This window comes from Genypterus blacodes, unplaced genomic scaffold (assembly GCF_046128005.1).
Source record: "Genypterus blacodes isolate CSIRO-AG114 ecotype Tasmania unplaced genomic scaffold, CSIRO-AGI_Gbla_v1 ptg000214l_1, whole genome shotgun sequence".
In the NCBI taxonomy this organism is placed as follows: domain Eukaryota; kingdom Metazoa; phylum Chordata; class Actinopteri; order Ophidiiformes; family Ophidiidae; genus Genypterus; species Genypterus blacodes.
The window spans coordinates 164,007-181,395 of record NW_027467013.1 but is presented as its reverse complement, the minus strand read 5'-3'; the positions used below and the strand labels follow the sequence as shown (position 1 = coordinate 181,395).

The following is a 17,389-nucleotide window of genomic DNA, read 5'->3' as shown; positions in this document are numbered from 1 at the left end:
TTGAAGTACTTTAAACACACTGATCTGGCGTCTCTGCCCGTGTTCCGCTGCGGACTGACCGGCGCGTGCTGTGGACTCTGCAGTAGTCTACCTGCTTTACGCCCCGCGCGCCTGTCACTCAGCCCGGCACCGTCCAATCACAGCGCGCAGGAGCCTCTGACTCCGCCCCCAGCGTATAATTGAAGTTTCTTTAGTTTCTCCGGCGGAGTCCGCACGCAGCACTGTCCGATCCGTACGGGGATTAAACGCACAGACGCCGGACCATGTTCCCCAGGAGCGCAAACGCGTGTGTGAGCCTGTGTCTGTGGATTGTAGCCCTAACAGCGCCGGGAAGTGTGTGTGCGAGGAAGCAGGACGACTCTTTCTTCACTGCCAGTATTTACCGAGCGAGATGCGCTTCGAGATGCCTCAGCCTGCACATCACTCGCATCTCTGCTTTCTTCAAGCACTCGCAGGTAGGAACACCGCCAGACACCATGGAATCTGTTTAAAACCACCAATCAATCAATCAGTCAATCAATCAACCAATCAATCAATCAATTCTGCGTTCGATTCCATCAGTGAGTGAGTGTGTGTGATTCTCCTGCGCCCCGTGTTGAGCAGACAGCAGCAGGTCTCTCATGGTGCTGATATTCTTGATCAGTTTGCATCGATCTCTGCCATCGTTATTATGATAATGAATCATCCCTCCAGACTGTAACACAGCTCCAGATCTGCACATCTGTGAGGTGCTGTGACTTCCATCAAAGTTGACACATAACTGGCAACACACGTCCATGTGCAGAGCTGGAAGATTAAATATATCTTTAATACATCTCAGGGTTATTGAGACAGATGGAAGCTTTTTTTTCTCTCCCTTTTTTTCAGATTCCATTAGTGCAGCCAGCTTGCCTTCATTCATAGACTAAGAAATCAGAATGATCCGTGTTGCTGTAATGTGATGGACTTCACTCCTGTGATGACTCGCAGTGCTGATCACTGAACTTTTCTTTAGTTTTGAAGGCGTCTGATATCTATTTTCAGCTCGTATCTTTTCCTCACACACTGCTGTTTCTCCTTCTTCACTGTTATAAATTAGCCGAGTCCTGTGGGCGAATTGGTGGTGTGTGGTGTCAGAAGTTGTTTTTCACCCTCCACTGGACACACTGTTCTCTCCCAGGACTCTAAAGAAAGGACTGGTCACTGATCTGCTCCTTTTCACCGGCTACCCATCGGCTTCTGTCTCTCTGCTCGGCCCATTTGCATTTGCAAAGCTTCTCCTTTCATTGTGGGCATAATGTGCTTTAATGAAATCCTAATTGTTAGGATACATTGTGCAGCAAGGTAAAATTGTAATTAGGCAATGAATGGATCTACAGAGTGCCCTCTCCTTTGTCATCTATTAACTTCACTTTGGGGGCACTAATGAATTGGTGCAGTGTTCCACAGTCCTCCTCCTGTTCGGGTTAATTTCAGCTATTTAATCAATGATTGATATACACCTGGACTTAAACATGGACTGCCTTAGATGGAATGTAACAGGAAACTATCAGCCCTCTGCATCCTAAAGGACCTTGAGCGAAAACCTCAGTCTAACGATGTAACTTGGCAAAGCGGTGTTGTGCAGTTGACTTAGTACAGATTAATTCCTCTTGGATGTGTGTTGCAAACGCCGAGGCCAACAATCAGCCGTCGGGCTCGCCGAGAAGTGGAAGGAGACTGAGGAGTAATTGATGAAGTCTCACCTCTAATGAAGAGTTAATAGTCTAGATAATTGACTGCAGAGCCTCTGTGTCTGGGGCCGAGTAGGTGTAGTCGCCCAGGAGAAAATGAGGCGGTATTTGTCTAAAGAGGGGGGGGGCATTTTTGTGGTTGGTGATAAGCAGGGTTTGCTTGAGCAAGCTTGTCGGTCCCAGAATAGAAAAGCAATTGTTGATGCTCTGTGAGGACTGTCTCACTCACTGTGTTCTTAACTGGCCTTTCATGTGAAAATGGGGGGTCTGGTCAGCTGCAAAAACACACTGCCCCTCCTCCCTCCCTCCCTCCTCCCCTTCGTCCTCCCCCCCCTCCGCCGGCCCTGCCAATAAATGCCAGCATCGCACCTCTCAGCCATGTGGAAGAGCTGCAGACTGAGCCGATGCTGCTGCTGCTGCTGGCTGCTGCGTCGCCGAGGTCACCTTTCCTGCTCAAACACAGAGGACCCCCGGCGGTGCTAAACGTGATAAGCTGTAACGTACTGTTGCCACAACACGGGTGCATGCTCAGTCAGCACAGCACTACAGGTGGATCTGCTTCCTCTGACAGATCTTATTACGGCGCCGGGCCATCAGGCAGCTCGGCGCTTCACTCCAGTGGTCAAGAAGCCAGAGCTCTTAATTCAGCCTGGACAGCATTCATCCTTGAGGGGTCATTTAATACTCAATAAGAGAACCAAGACATACAACACTTTCCATTTTAATGGAAATGAAATGCCTGGGCTGTTTGCTTACTGTTACCGATGGCCTTTTTAATATTTAACTGCGTAGACTTAATATGGAGTAATCTATATGGACTATTATGGTACCAAGTGCCAATATGCTCTCCAGACACGTTTAGCAGCTTGACTTTAAGAGTCTGTTTTTCATTTAAGCTTTCTGTGAATGCTGGAATGATTTTGCACTTGCAGATACAATAAACATCCACATGTCTGCTCTTTTTTTTTTTAATGTGGCTGAATCAGAGGAAGAATCTGAGACTTTTGCTTTAATTGTTGCATGAATTTGCAAGAAATGGAAACAGCCTCAGAGTTAGAAAAGCCCACAAGCAGTCAAGATTTATAGTGACTTTAGATTTATTCACATGCTAGTATTCCCAAATAGAGATGTATTGGCGTTTTGCTCCACTTTTTGGGGAACTTGTCACCCCGGTACAATAGACAGAGGGGGAACACCCGGCCATAAATATTAGCTGGGGACACTTTAAAATATTAGGAGCCAGCTGGGAGCCCTGTGCAATAATGTATCCTGAAAGCATCGGCCTTATAGTGGATTATTTATATTGGGACCTGCGAAAGCCAAAAACAAGGTGTGTCCATTAGGTTGTGTTATTGCATTTCAGTAATAAAAATATAAGGTTTTAAATTCACTCCTTCATTTCTAAGCTGCGGAGCAATGAAGCGTCGAAGCGTCGCACTTAACAAATGTTGTGTTTTTTAGTGCGGGGAAAGTAGTTTTTTAAGCGTCCCCCTTGTTTTTTTCCGCCTTTTTGATATTAAATAACCAGCAGTGGAATCAAACTGCGGCCAGCGCTCGTCTCATGTGTGGAGTTTTTCATTAGTGAAGACAGCGGATGAATAGGGGTCTATGTAGCTTGGCCTCACCTCACTGTAAATGCTTTTAAAGCATGACAGTCCTGTCTGTAAATCTCCAGCCCCCAGTGCTGCTACACCCTCAGCTACCTCATCTGACAAACAGCCTGCATTCCACGCCGGAGACAACTTTACACACGCGTTGTTTGAAAATCTCTGAAACACCCTCTTATGTTGGCGTTGGATGTGTGCTCGGATGTATTAACTCACTTTAACGGCCCCTGTCAAATCATTCTTAGAAATTGAATAATTGATGAATGGAGTGACCACAGCCCTTACACCAATTCGACTCGGCCTAAATCTTGAGGAGTTTTATTTGAGTGTGAGATACAGTACATGCCCTTAAGGATGGGTTATTTTGGTGCCGGCTGAGGACCCCTGGGCTGTACAAAGGACACACAGAGACACTTGTCTGTGCTTTGAAGTCCTGTCTCTCAACTTAGCCGTAAACGTACAAGGCATCACAGTCCAGAGCGCTTTGAGAAGGAAAACGTATCAGAAACACGTCACCAAAGTGAACAGAGATCTGTTTAATCCGCATCGGAGCCGGTCGGCAGACAAAAGGTTTCTGCGTTCAAAAGGTAGGATGCTGCCGTCAAAGATAAAAAGAGGTTTAGTCTATGTTCCCCCTCAGTTGTCTAGACAATACAACACGCCCCTGCTGGCCACCTGCTCCCACTCCTCAGCTGACAACAGCCGTGATATATCTCTGCGATATATCTCCTGTTTACACGGCTTCACGGGTGACGCTCCAAAAAGCTGTGAGCTCACCTCATCCACACACACACACACACACACCGATCCTGTCCCGGGCCCCGCTCCGCTTCCACACCGGGCCGCATAGCAGCCTGTCTGGAAAGCATTCACTCACCGACGAGTCCTTGACAGTGCCGAGGACTGCATAATGTTCATGCTCTGCTGAGGAATGTCATGGTGAGTCAAAGGGATGAAGTCCTGACCTATAATTATTCCCCATTGGTCCCTGACATGGAGGGGTCAGGCCTGGACAGCTGGGGCAACATCCTGCTGAGCTTCCCTGCTACACGGATGCTGTCACATAGCAAAAATTAGCTCCTCAGCGGATCTGGCCCTGTCGCCGCTGATGGATGGGTGAAGAAAGGTGTCAAAAACAGGATTGATGATTTGGGACACAGGCTGAGGCGCGTGACAATCTGTATAAATTAAACTGAGGGATGGTTCGCCGGTGTAAATGTCAAGGCTTTATTTACGGAGTGCCACCGACACAGATTTGGCTCGGCTCTGATTGAACATTTCTCATGCTTTAGTGCACGCAACAAGGATTTTAATCGTGTAAGCACAAGATTTTTTACTTCAAAATCCATTCATTACATCCTCACCAGCAATAATGAACCTTCAGCCAATCACAGTGAATATCCTCATGTACCAGCTAACGCACAGTAAACTCCTCAGCCAAGTTGGTGCTCATTACCGTCCTTCCTTTGGTAACAAAATAAATCAACTACTTCTCACATCTTTAGCCCTCAGACTTGATATATTTTTCATCATTATCTGTAATTTTTGTGGAAGAGACTCTCTGTAGACGATCATGAATTCCTTTGAAGTCGTCTGACCATTATCCTTGACACTAAAAGCACAGCACTTACTGGTACTGGATGTCAAATTAAACCCTTTAATGATAAGTTCTCTCCTAAGGTCTCATGGGAAATTTCTTCTGGATTACATTGTTGGAGAAGGCTTTGAACTTGACATTGAACTTAAGCAGACATTTTGCCTGCAGACCCCTAAAGTTTGGCTCCTTCCTACAACTTTGTTGTCTTAATATAGAAACTCAAAGAACATCCAAGTTTACAACTGGGCTCCAGGTCTTTTGTTCAAATGACTTACCGCTCCACACTCAAACATAGTTACAGGGTTTCTAAGGTCATGAAAAACGGGGAAAAGTCATGATTCATGGAAATTGTCCTTTCCGGACCTTGAAATGTTTTGGAAACAAATCCTCCAAATTTTGGACGGGACTTGGAAATGGTAATCGCAATCTTGGAAAATCAAGGTGGAAGCGAAGGAAGAAGAGAAGAAAACTAAGAAGAATTAAGATATTTCCTTGCAAATAAATGGAGAAACTCTTTTATTAGTTATTAATGGGTGAGGGGCAAGAGACATGAGACATGAATCCAGCATCTCAGGGTCCTGTTTAGTGAGACAAAGCACATTCTGGGCTTTAATCTCTCCCTCTCATTTATTCTGCAGCACAATCCTCTCCAAGCGCAATTATGTTTGCAGAAAATGACAGTATAATTCTCTGCCCTGATGGAATCCAGGAAATAGCCACTTGCGCAGGCCATTTACCTCCACCGCTCCTTCACTCCAAAACCTTCATATTTACACATAAAGCCGTTGCGAATACTCAACACAATTAGGACCAAATGTTTTGCCTGGTTTGGAACGCAGAAGGTGGCACTTCCGCGGCAATTAGAGGAAATTGGCCTGATATCTGCAGCGTACGCGGGAGTGCTGACATCAGCTCCCGCCGCAGTGACCTCAGGGACTTGTGTTGAGAGATCAAAAGAGGTCCTCTGAAAAGCTGAGGTCACCGCGCTCTGCTGAAACTGACCAGAGGTTTGCCCCCCGGCCCCCGGTGATACGACCCCACTTCCCTGCTTATGCGACACACACACACACACACGCACACACGCACACAAATGCAGCCTTTAAAATCTGCTCCTTGTCAGCATTCTGGCATTTGTTTATCAAATAGGTATAAAGGTCAAATCTACAATACTGGTGTGTTGTTAACATCTCTTCAACAACATCTCAATGACTCCAGACTAATGACTAACCTTCTTTTCTTCCCCCCCCACAGAATAACGGATCCTTGGTGTGGTGCCAGAATCACAAGCAGTGCTCTAAGGTAAAACCTTCACCCACAGCAGCCATCTCTCCTACACGGCCCATTATCAGAGGATTAGACGGCATAAAGCGTACGAGTCGAGACAGGACGAGTCGTGTCATGTCTACGAGTATCGCTTGGCCAACCGCTGACAGGCGAACACTTTGATATTTCTCTCTTTTCTCCAAATCACGCCTCCATTCCTTGATACTCATTTGCTCTTATAAATGAGGTATAATTATACGGTATAACATAAACAAGATACATGTCAGCTGATTCATGGAACCGTGATTGTTTTCTTTCTCCCCCTTCTACTTTCCTTGTTTGGCGTGTCAATAGGATGCCTTGCGGTGTGTCTCCCGCGGGGCTTGTTTGTGTTTCGTGCTCAGTCCCAAAGACGGTTGATACAAAGCTGCTGTTGAAAGCTCCTCTGAAAAGATGGCACTGACATATTCTATCAGCCTCTCGCCGAGCTGTTGACAAGTGCCCCGGAGTTGCGCCGTAGACGTAGAACACTGTGGAGATGAAATAAGGAGGGACGATGCGCTAGGAGAGCTCGGAGCTCCTGGACCACAAAGAAATGTGAGCAATGCTCCTCTGTAGCTGCGAGGCTCTCATCTTCTTACACACAGACGCTCCGATTTCTGGCCCTAATGCGATTAAAGCGGCAGCCTGTTAAAGTGGGACGTGGGCAGAACCGCAGAAAAAAACCTGAAGTTTGATCACATTTTCTCTGTGATTCCGCCCTCGTAACTCCTCCCACCAGAGAACACGAGATGTGATTGATAATAGAGACAACAACGCCCCTTAGGGTGAAAAGTGGTATTTCCCCCCCTGCAAATCAGATTCCATCATTAGGGGGCGCTGCAGAGACATATTTAGTTTTTTAAAGAGCTCTCTATCGAGGATTACCTATCGGGATGTATTAATGTTTTCAGCAAACTCGACAATATCTTAGCTTTAATCAGCATGGGAGGGGAAAGTGCGCTAGGTGAGACAAATGCACAAAGGGATCATGTTGTCCAATTAGAAGAGAAAATGGATGTGGTGTACCAGTACTATTGGACATGTTCCTTTTTCTGTGAGCCTCTCAAGTGTTCCACTGACTCTACACTGCACTGAAATGAAGCCTTAGTAAGCTGTGATCGACTAAAGAAAAGCAGAGCCATGTAATTAAAACAACCATCCATTTAATGAACCAAAAAGCAACTCTAAAAGAAATGTGTTGATGGTTAAAATGTATTTTCCCTTTCTGAAAGACTGAAGAAACCTGCTGATTATGGTGCGGGATTCACTTCCAGGGTCTCGTTGCAGCGAAGCACAGAACATAAACTCTCCTTGTCATATAAGGCAAATGAGAGGAACGGAGTGTTATTCTGTGGCTGTAGCTGTGAGTCAGTACTTGCTATTGTAAACAAAAAGACCTTTTGGATGTTGGGTGAGATTGTCAAACTCTTGCGTCTTGTTACATTCGCAGCAGGAACGGATCACAGCTTAAATTCATCCAAAGTAAATGTCTTAACGGAGCCGTTCTTCATAATCCACCATCCAAACTACACACACTGATTGAAGCCTCATTTAATCCATTTATGGCCCAAAGGTTAAATAGTTTGATTCCTGAGCTATTATGACTCAACATAGGACATATTTACGTTGACATCATTTTTTCATATAAGGAACATTTTCCTTTCATGCTGCTTGCTTTTCCTTTTCTCTCCCTCACAAAATCATAAAAACTTGTATAAACAACATACAGGAAGTGTGTTCAAGTCACAGTGATGAAAAGCTGAATCCGATCCTTCTTACAAGTATGGATTTAGTGCCGTTATAACAACAAACAATTAATTGAAACTCCAACAGGGATCATGCACCTTTCGGAATTCCATGCAGAGAATTTAGGCCAATCACTGCGTTACAGCCCTGATTAACTGAAATACAGGAAAACGTGGCGCTGCTGCATTTGGCGTATATATTAATCACAATCAGTGTCTGGTATCAAGTGCCTCGCAAAAAATTACTCTGGCCGTCTGATTTCTAAATTTTGTGAATTTCAAATACGTTCCGTGGTCCAATTAATTGAATGCAAATGTCAGGATAACATAGAAGCTTTGTTCTGTGCTTTCTCATACTGGGGCAGTAATGTATACGTAATCTCCCTTCATCCTGCTTTGCAAAGACTGCCGTGTTATTCTATATCACATCAGCAGATTTGGTCTTTTATATTCTAAAGTTGCAGTTATTAATCAGCATCATTGAACTCCAGTGTCTCATTTTGTTATCATTCAGTTTGGCTTCATCTCTAAGGTCAGCGAACCCTCCTTGTTTCCCTCGATAATGTAGCGAGACATGTTCCTCTGCTTTCCACCGTGAAGGCCAACACTCGCTCTTGGCTTGTCGTTCCACAATCATTCGTCTGAGTTTTATGTTTGAAAAGGCTTTTTGCTGGCTGCGACTCCGAGCACGGCGCACTGTTTTCATAAGCAACAAGCTGAAATCGCTTCAAAATCAAGTCACAATTTATCTAATTGACTTCTCTGTCCTCTTTTCAGCTCGCACTTCTTTCACTCCGCTTGGAGGCAATGTAATTTAATCGAGGCTTGGATTTATTATTCCCATGCTTTACATAGAATGGCAGCGTTGTAAGTATGTAAGTTTGAAGAAAATCCCCTGTGAATTTTATTGCTGCCAAGTAAATAAGTCAGTTTTTGTTCCGCCGGCAAACTTAAGCTCCTTTGTAGGCCGAGACATGGTGCTGAAGTTTAGTTTGGGGCCAGATGTCAATGTTTTAGGAGCAAACATCGCCACACTTCACATCCACATCACTGGCTTAAGTACACACTCTGAGCCTGTGTGTGTGTGTGTCAAAACACGGCGCTATTGTGGCCACTTTAACAAAGGTACCGAATGAGCCCATGCTGTACAGTGGCTCCCAGTGAAAAGCTCTACAGCGGCTGATTAGCCTCTTCACTTCATGAACAGCACACAGTCAAACAGAGAGACAAAGGCAGCGGCTCCCAGGGAGTGCGGTAGGGCAGAAGGCCTGTCCACCCCGAGCTCTGTTAAAGGGCCATTGAGAGCTCCCCGACTGTGAAGATAATGCCAGGAAGGGCCGCCTCATAATTCAGACAAAGATGCGGTGACCTCGTCCATCTGTCGTCCGTATTTTTAGGAAATCAAAGCCTCCCGTTTCCCCTATTGGAGAGGAGAAAGTCATCCCGGCCATCTCAGATGCAGCGTCCAGCCTCTGCCCTGCTCTCGGCGTCCCCATTGTCATGGTAATTAACCTGCCTGGCCTCTCTCTGGAGCAGCGAGGTGACATTTGGAGTGCTGGGGAGTAATTATAATGCCATAACGCTGTGGAGCAGCAGCACAGCCACCCAGCAGACAAAGTCATTCAGCAAGGGGGACAGCAGGCATTTCTGTGCGCTTTTGTCATTTTGCCCATCTACTGTTAAGTGCACCCCACTTGCGAAGTCTGGATGCATCCCTGAAAGTCAGGAAAAAAAGAAACCCAACAAAGGGTGTTCTCTCTTCCCGCTGGTGCAACGAAAATGGAAAGCGTGTGTGTGTGTGTGTGTGTGCATGGGAGAGTGTCCGAAATCAGCCAAGAAGCTTTCCACATCTCAGAGCATGGCTGATATTACCAGCGCTGCTTTCTCCCCCCGAGGGTGTGATCCAGGCTCCAAATCAAATGCTAGGATTGACCCGAGGCGGCTAAATGTCGGCCCTGCAACAAAGCGGTGCACTTCATTATTCAAACTTCTCTCAGGGATGGAAAAGGAGAAAGGGCGTGCATTCTGCTGGGATACACTGGCCTGTGGTGAATCGCTGGAATGTGCCCATGAGTTAGACAGCTGGGAGACAGAAGGTGTGATACATTTATCATCGTACAGAAGAAAAACAGGCCGTGTTGTCGTTGCTTGTAGAATATTTACTTCTCTTTTCATGTAATCATTTATTGACAGAAGACATATTGCACCAGCGGCAGCAATTTGCTAATTTTATCTCAAGTCTCTTAGGTGGAATCGAACAACTCGGCCCACTAAAGCACTTTGTATGGTAAAGTCCATAGTTTGGTTGCTATTTGTTGATGGCGACTTCTCTCTTTGGTAGATGTCACAGGTGCTCCACTTCACGTTCGCTCTTCTGGATCACACACACGCCTCCGTTCTGCCTTTACGTCCTGCGCTTTCCGAGCCGGTTTGCCTGAATAACAACCATTGGAATGCTGCTACGTCTCATTCAAAAGTGTCTTTCAAAGCCGACTGTCACAACCTCGCCCAACCCCCACGTTTTCTCACGGCTAAAAAATAAATTGCTCAATGTTCTGCCCTGCGCTTCCTTGGCGTTTGTGTCCACTGGATCTCCAAACCATCAGCGTGCACTCACTTTCACTTAAAGCTGAAAGTGTGTGTCCGCGCTGTTTTACTAGCACTTTTTTTTGTGGGGGGGTCATCCTTTCTTTGGCGGTAAAGGTAGTATATTTTCGAAGGCGCTCGGAAAAAAGCTGTGATGGAGTGGGTGTTGGTCGGGAAGGTTTATGGTCAACCACGGCTCAGACTGTTAGGTGCTCAGACTTCAAAGACACCTTTTGGTGTTGCTGAGGCCAGACGTTTATCTCGCCTTCCTGCTTTGGTGCTGTGCTGCTCACACCATCATTAGCAGCAGCCAGAATCTGGACTGCCTGTCAGTGCAACGGCGTAAGCACAACATTTATTTTGACTTTATTATCCTTATTTCACATATTTATGGAGCATCAAGTTCCCCCTGCTGAGACGGCTGTACTCTCTCTCCACATGATCGACCACAGATACATCCCTATACATTCCGTCTTTGTCTGCTCTATCTAGTTTGAGGCTGTGTGTGTGACTGTGTGTCTGTGGGTGGCGGAGGAGTGTGAAGCAAGGCTGGTCAGTCCCAGCAGGAAGGACCTGATCTGGACATGGTTGTTAAGTTTCATTGGCTAAAGGGGGGGTGGTGGTGGGGTTGGGGGTTGGGGGGGGGTTGCTTCATTGGCTGCTATCTGTGGAGCTCATTATTCACATGGTGGGTGGCAGAGAATGAGAACCCCCCACAGCAAGAAAACCCAAAGACGGCGGCCACAGGAGAGGAAGGCGAGAGAGCGCTGTGTGGAAGTGCAGTTTAGACTTCATCAGTTATGGAAGCCTGAAGCATCTGGAGCCGCTGTCTGCTGCGGCGCGGCGCTTTAATACCTGCGCGGCCAGGTCTCCAGAAATATGTTCACTTATTTCACAAGGACCAATGTTTTTATTGATCCCTCAGAGCCCCGGCTGCCTTTTTTGAAATAGCGGCTATTCGTCTTCTAAGATAATCAACCTCTCAGAGACTGCCTGATTTCACGTGTTCTCGCTGTCAGATGGGCTTTAATTCTCTTGAAGGATTGCTGTAATCGAAGCCGCCGTGCAATCCTCTTGTTTCGGCAATAATGACCAGTCACACAGAGACAATCCGCAAGCCGCTCGCCTCTTTATTCGCAGTCTTGTAGGTGTTTTGTGCAAACGACTTGTCCAGACGAGCTGAAAACATCCCCATACTGTGATATTCCTGACTTCTCCCTACAAAGATCTCATATTAAATTGGAATATTTCTCCATGAGCTAAAGCAAGACGAAGAAGTCGTCGTAATGCTTGCGAAGACTGCCATGTCCACAAATAAAAGGATTTATTTGTGGTCTTTGTTATTACCAATCTTGCCAACGGTTACATGGGAAAGAGGAAGATTAGAACGTTAAGAGTCTTACAGCTGCTGCGCTTAGTAGATGTGGCTTTGTCAATTTATTCCAGCTTCACTCAAAGCTGCTGTATCCTGCAGTTAAATCCAAGCAGATTATGTGTGGCAGTTTTGGAAAGGACGGATCACTGGAATGTGTCTCAAACAGTCCCAGTGATCGAACTGCTCTCCTCAACCTTTGACCCGCATCTCGCTATTTCAGCCAAGTGATTTACGGTGCGGCGTTCCAAATGGCTGTAAATGTGACAGCGTTGAAGAAAACCTTCAGCCGTCTGCTTTTAAAAATCCCTTTTTTTTGTCTTTAATTTTACGGCCACGTCAATTAAAGGCTTTTGTCCCTTGTGAGAGATCCATCATCTTTCTGTTCTTTTTAGTTTTTTAAGCAAAGGGGAATGTGTGTTTAGCTCTCTCAAGATGGAGGTGTTACTATTGAAAGACATTGAAGGCACCACTTGTGCTGTTAGTGAGAAGTGAGTGGGATTACAGTGGATTTAGTCTTTCTGAGACCCAAATAAACAAGAGGAGATAGTGGTGGAATGTGTCTGCAGAGCGAAGGATTAGGGCGGCTTGCCTTCTCTCACAGCCCAGTCATGTTCTACGTGTTGTTGGCCTACATTGAGACGGACTCACCAGGTCTCAGCTCAGCCCCGTTTCGTTTGAGATAAAGAGGGATTGAGGCGCTTTGAGTGGTGAGCAGAGCTGCAACTTTACTTGTTTATCATCTCCTCTATCCGTCATAAACAACGATACAATAACAGCGGTGCGTTTCGAAGTTTATGTACGGGAAATGCGAGCGTCGGCGCTTCAAATCAATGGATAGAAAGTTAAAAGAAACGGCCCGGGAAGCTTGTTATCGTGCGATCCTATTGTCATCCACGCTGTCTGCGGATCTGTCATCACCACATTATCCCAGTTCATGTTATCACTGAGGTTGAGACCGACGATGGCAGTGACTACAGTAAATCAGAGGCCATGTCGAGCTGAATGACACGGTTGTCAGGGAGCGGCGGAGAAGCTTTGGCTTTCCCAGGCTGCGTGACGGCGAACGGCCTCTTTATCACCAATCTGACCCCACGTGATGGATGTATCCTGTTGAGTCTAATTGTCACGAAATGTAAACCGAGCCCCATGGAAGGTGATAACTGCAGCTCTGCTTACAGCCACTGTAATTTTGACTCTTGTCACTGCGGAACAGAACCACGTGAGATGGCAGCAGACCTGTAAGAGAAGGAGCCCGCACAGGGGAGGGGGCAATGCTGTGTGTGTGTGTGTCTGGGTGAAACTTCAGAGCCATTAACTATTAAGTGAATTGCTATTGCATTCCACAGCAGACAAAGCTCAATTATGGCTAAGCTGTGTGGGCTTTTTGCTCATAAATAAGGCAGGCATCTCTGATTGTGGGGGTGCATGTATAATTCATGCCCCTCGCCCCTCCCGCTCCTCCTCCTTTTCTCTTCTCACTTTCTGCCGAGCTATTCCTCCTCATCTCTTTGCTGTCTGCGCCCTCGGTTGCGTCGAAATAAATAATTAAAGCGATGCTCAAAAGAAAATGTCTGCGACGCCACCTGCTCAGTTACTTAGGTTGTCTCCCAGACTGATTGGAGAAGCAAAATAGAAAGTCTCAAACAATCTCGAGTTGCGGTAGGAGGCTGTTTTAGTCGGTTGTAAACACGGATGAGTGATGATATTGGCAACATCCACTGCACTCATCCCTCTCTGGGCTGTAAAACACGTTAAAATGTGGGAAAATGTGAAATTATAGCAGGGGAAATTGGATGCGTGTTTCAATCTGAGTCTCAAATTAAATAGAAGTTGTGACCGTCATATCATTACATTGGTTTTAGTTTGTACTTAGTTTAGTTCCTGGCGCGTTCAGTTCAGCTGGTTGCAGTAATAGCAGCAGTAGAGCATGTTATCTTAGTTTTGACACTAATTGCCGGCTGACTCAATCAAAAGTACATAGAACATAGAACATGAATTTGGGATTGAACTTTTTGGTCGGGTGCTGCAATATGCTGATGATGTCACGCTGGCAGCTGACAGCTTGTCCCTCCTCAGACGAGCCCCGACAGTGACGAAGATCGATTTCGGTATTACCCCGACGCAGCGCTGCGAGCGAACGGAGCACAGATGCACTAACATGCTGTAACTTTCATCTAATCCCTCACCCCCGGTGCAGCCAGTTCCAAGGCTGAGACGGCGGCGGTGATGAACCGTGTGGGCGTGCTGCTAGTTTGCAGATGCTTATGTAATTGCAGTGAAGGAAACTGACTAACAGAGAGTTTTAGGGCCCCTGTTGGGGGAAAAAAGAGAGATTTAGGGACTTAAACTAATCTTCTGTTAAGTGTTTCCTTATTCGAGGCCCCCTGCTAGAGCATAACTGCAGCAGAGCCTCTACATCCTTCATTAGGCAGATTGCTCTCTCCTGTTTGCTTAGACTCTCACATTAAAACAAAACAAAAAGTTTCTTCCAACATTTTGAGGTATTTTCTCAAAATATTACAACTTTATTTTCAAAAATGTGACTTTTTCTTGAAATTCTACAACGATATCCTCAAAATCTCACTCTTTTATAAGTCTCTTTCAACAGTGGCCCTTATGCTCTGTGGTAAGAACCCCTACAAGTCTCTCTGCAGTATCATTTCATCTGTGACCCCATAATGGTGATTCACCAGGAATGAAACATTCAGGGCACGGAAATGTCAGACTAAAGTTTGTTTTTCTTGGAATATGAAACATCCTCTTGCATTTATTCACTCACTTCAATCCCACACTACCAGGTCCTGTTAAAACATGAACATTGCTCTCTTGTTGGTTGTCTCTAGACTAAACATACATTCTTCCCTGATCCCTTATGTATTTGCAGCTTGTAACTCGACGTATAGCAAACTTTGAAACATTTAGGAAGGGAAGATGTGAACCAACTTCACACTGAATCTTTGATGCGATCCCTTCTGCCCCAGCGCTCTCAGCACTCTGATACATCATCCATACCAACCAGGCGAGTCACTGGTGAGGACTCGTCTGGTCACCAGTGTAGACAAGTGACGGCTTGTTCTGGCAGGCTTAATTCCTGCTTGTATAATGGAAGATGTCTTATCACGGTAATAGTTCAGACATAAAGCTTAATAATGAGCCAACCAAATGGAAACCTTGTGACCCCTCCCTCTCTTTGTCTCAGTTATGGCATCTCACACGAGATACAACAGTATTATCTCAAAAAGAGAAATTCCTGACATAGTTGCTGCCATGCATAGTAGTCGTCATGATTACCACCGCGGAAGCAAAGTCACCATGAATAAAGTAAGAAGGAAAATGATAATTAAGTATGAATGCCATAGCAGCTACAGTGTAAACAGAGATCAGACTAGCAGTGGAAGCATCAGGTGACCTTGTGGGTCTACAGGTGGAAGTAGGAATAGAATGGAATACAGAAAAGATGCATTTTTACCACATTTTTAAACGTTACTCCGTTTTACAGTTATAACATTCATTCATTCTTTTCAGTCTGCTGTTGCTCATTGGTTGACCTTATCTCATACTCGGTGTGTGTGTGTGCATGTTGGCTATAGAGTTGCAGGCTCGCATCTCAAGACGGTAGACCGTTAATCTTTTTCATCTACCTGATCCACCCCACACACACCTGTGCTGATTTACAGCAGCGCAGGATAAATGATATCGTCCATCTCTCGGACTTTAAACACAATCAGGTCAAGCAAGGCTGAGGGGAATGTGTGTGTGTGTGTGTCTAGACGTTCTAACAGCTGGAGATGGGGGGGTATCTGCTTCCTGATTTATTTGCTACATTTTTACAGGCCAATGAAACTTAATGACGAGTCAGATACATATTGGAAAGGACTGATGGGGTATGATTTACACGTTTAGATCACAGCTCCAGCTCTTGAAACCCGATTCTGCCTGTTCAGCTAATAGTGATAGTCCCACCGGGCATCAGCTGGGAGACAACGAAGAAGAAGAAGAAGAAGAAGCAGCTTTTTTTTCCTTTTAATCAATTTCTGGCATGTTGTGTGTGTGATTTCTTCAGACTTTCCCAGAAGATATTAACAGAAAATGAAAGACTAGAGTTTTGTACGGATATAAATCACGACTTTGAATTCTTGAAGGAAGCTTGAGGGCCTGTGATACGAAAGAGAATAAAGAAGAAGACATGAAAAACATCAAGGCTGAGAGGAACTTTATTCTGAAGGGTCAGGAGAAGAAAGCGAATAAGTGAGTGGACTGAGGAAGACGAGGGATTGAGTGAAATGATGGAGCTGGTCACCTCTGACTCACACATCTAATGCTTTTCAAATGGGTCTACTTTAGAGAAGGCTCCCGGTGTGTGTGTGTGTGTGTGTGTGTGTGTGTGTGTGTGTGTGTGTGTGTGTGTGTGTGTGTGTGTGTGTGTGTGTGTGTGTGTGTGTGTGTGTGTGTGTGTGTGTGTGTGTGTGTGTGTGTGTGTGTGTGTGTGTGTGTGTGTGTGTGTGTGTGTGTGTGTGTGTGTGTGTGTGTGTGTGTGTGTGTGTCGCAACAGAAAAAACATGACTCTTCACATTTACCCACATTAGCAGGGAGCAAAAAGAGCATGGGAGCCGGGAAAAGAAGAACTGAGAGGAGAGAGGAAATAATTGGGAAGGGACTGCGGAGGTAGAGGGCAGACGACAGCCAAATAAAATTGAAATAGAGTGAGAAGTGAGCGAGAACGTGCAGTAAGTGCCTGTTTCAATCGAGGAGAGGGAGCGCGGCCCGGTCCACTCCGCTCCTGGCTGCGTTCGATAGATACGAGCGGAAAGCCCCTGTAGCCGCCGGAGTAATTGAGTCTGGTCATCAGGCGTGTGAAAAGCGCCCGGGCAGCAGAAAATAGCCGTAACTCAGTGAGATTGGAGGTGAGATTTACTGTGCCGGGGCGATGGGCTGCAGAGATTCCTCCCTGTATCAGAGTCTTCCAGACGAGCAGGGTGCTGCGGCTTACATCCCAGAGGCCCACAAAGGCACCTTGTAAATATCCGCCAGGCACCGCGAGAGTCTGACACTGAACTTCAGGGATCGATACGCTCAGCTGCCCCCGGATCTGATAGGAGAACGGAGGGGGAAAACTTACCGGGTGGAGGGGCGGAGTGGATGCAAGGAAGCACGCTTTGCCCACATGCTCCTTCTGTGTGTGTGTGTGCCAATTCTTAACATTTACAAAATAACAGGATGTCGGACAAATCACTCGCACATCTCGGCATGATTGAACAAATATGCTCAGGCTGTATCTGGAAATGTCATTTGTATCCGTATGAATTATGGTAAATCTCTTTATTTTGTCTAGGCCTGTGTATTGTGATGGCCCGGGGCTGATCTTGCTGACTTGTAGGAGTTCACGCTTCATTAACTAAAACAAAACACTTCTGTGACATTTGAAACATGCGCTGTTTTAATAGTGATTCCAGTTTGCTCCC

The 17,389-nt window shown here is 45.9% G+C and overlaps 1 protein-coding gene across 1 annotated transcript in view; it reads left to right on the top strand.

The window, feature by feature from the left end:
- Positions 1–217: 217 nt before the first annotated feature.
- The window catches only part of anos1 (anosmin 1), a 37,409-nt gene continuing 20,237 nt past the window's right edge, over positions 218–17,389 (top strand). The window contains exons 1-2 of the mRNA XM_076169940.1: positions 218–455; positions 6,168–6,215. Of these exons, the coding sequence (XP_076026055.1) occupies positions 264–455; positions 6,168–6,215 (240 nt within the window). The 5' untranslated portion in view covers positions 218–263. The remainder of the gene's footprint in view (positions 456–6,167; positions 6,216–17,389) is intronic.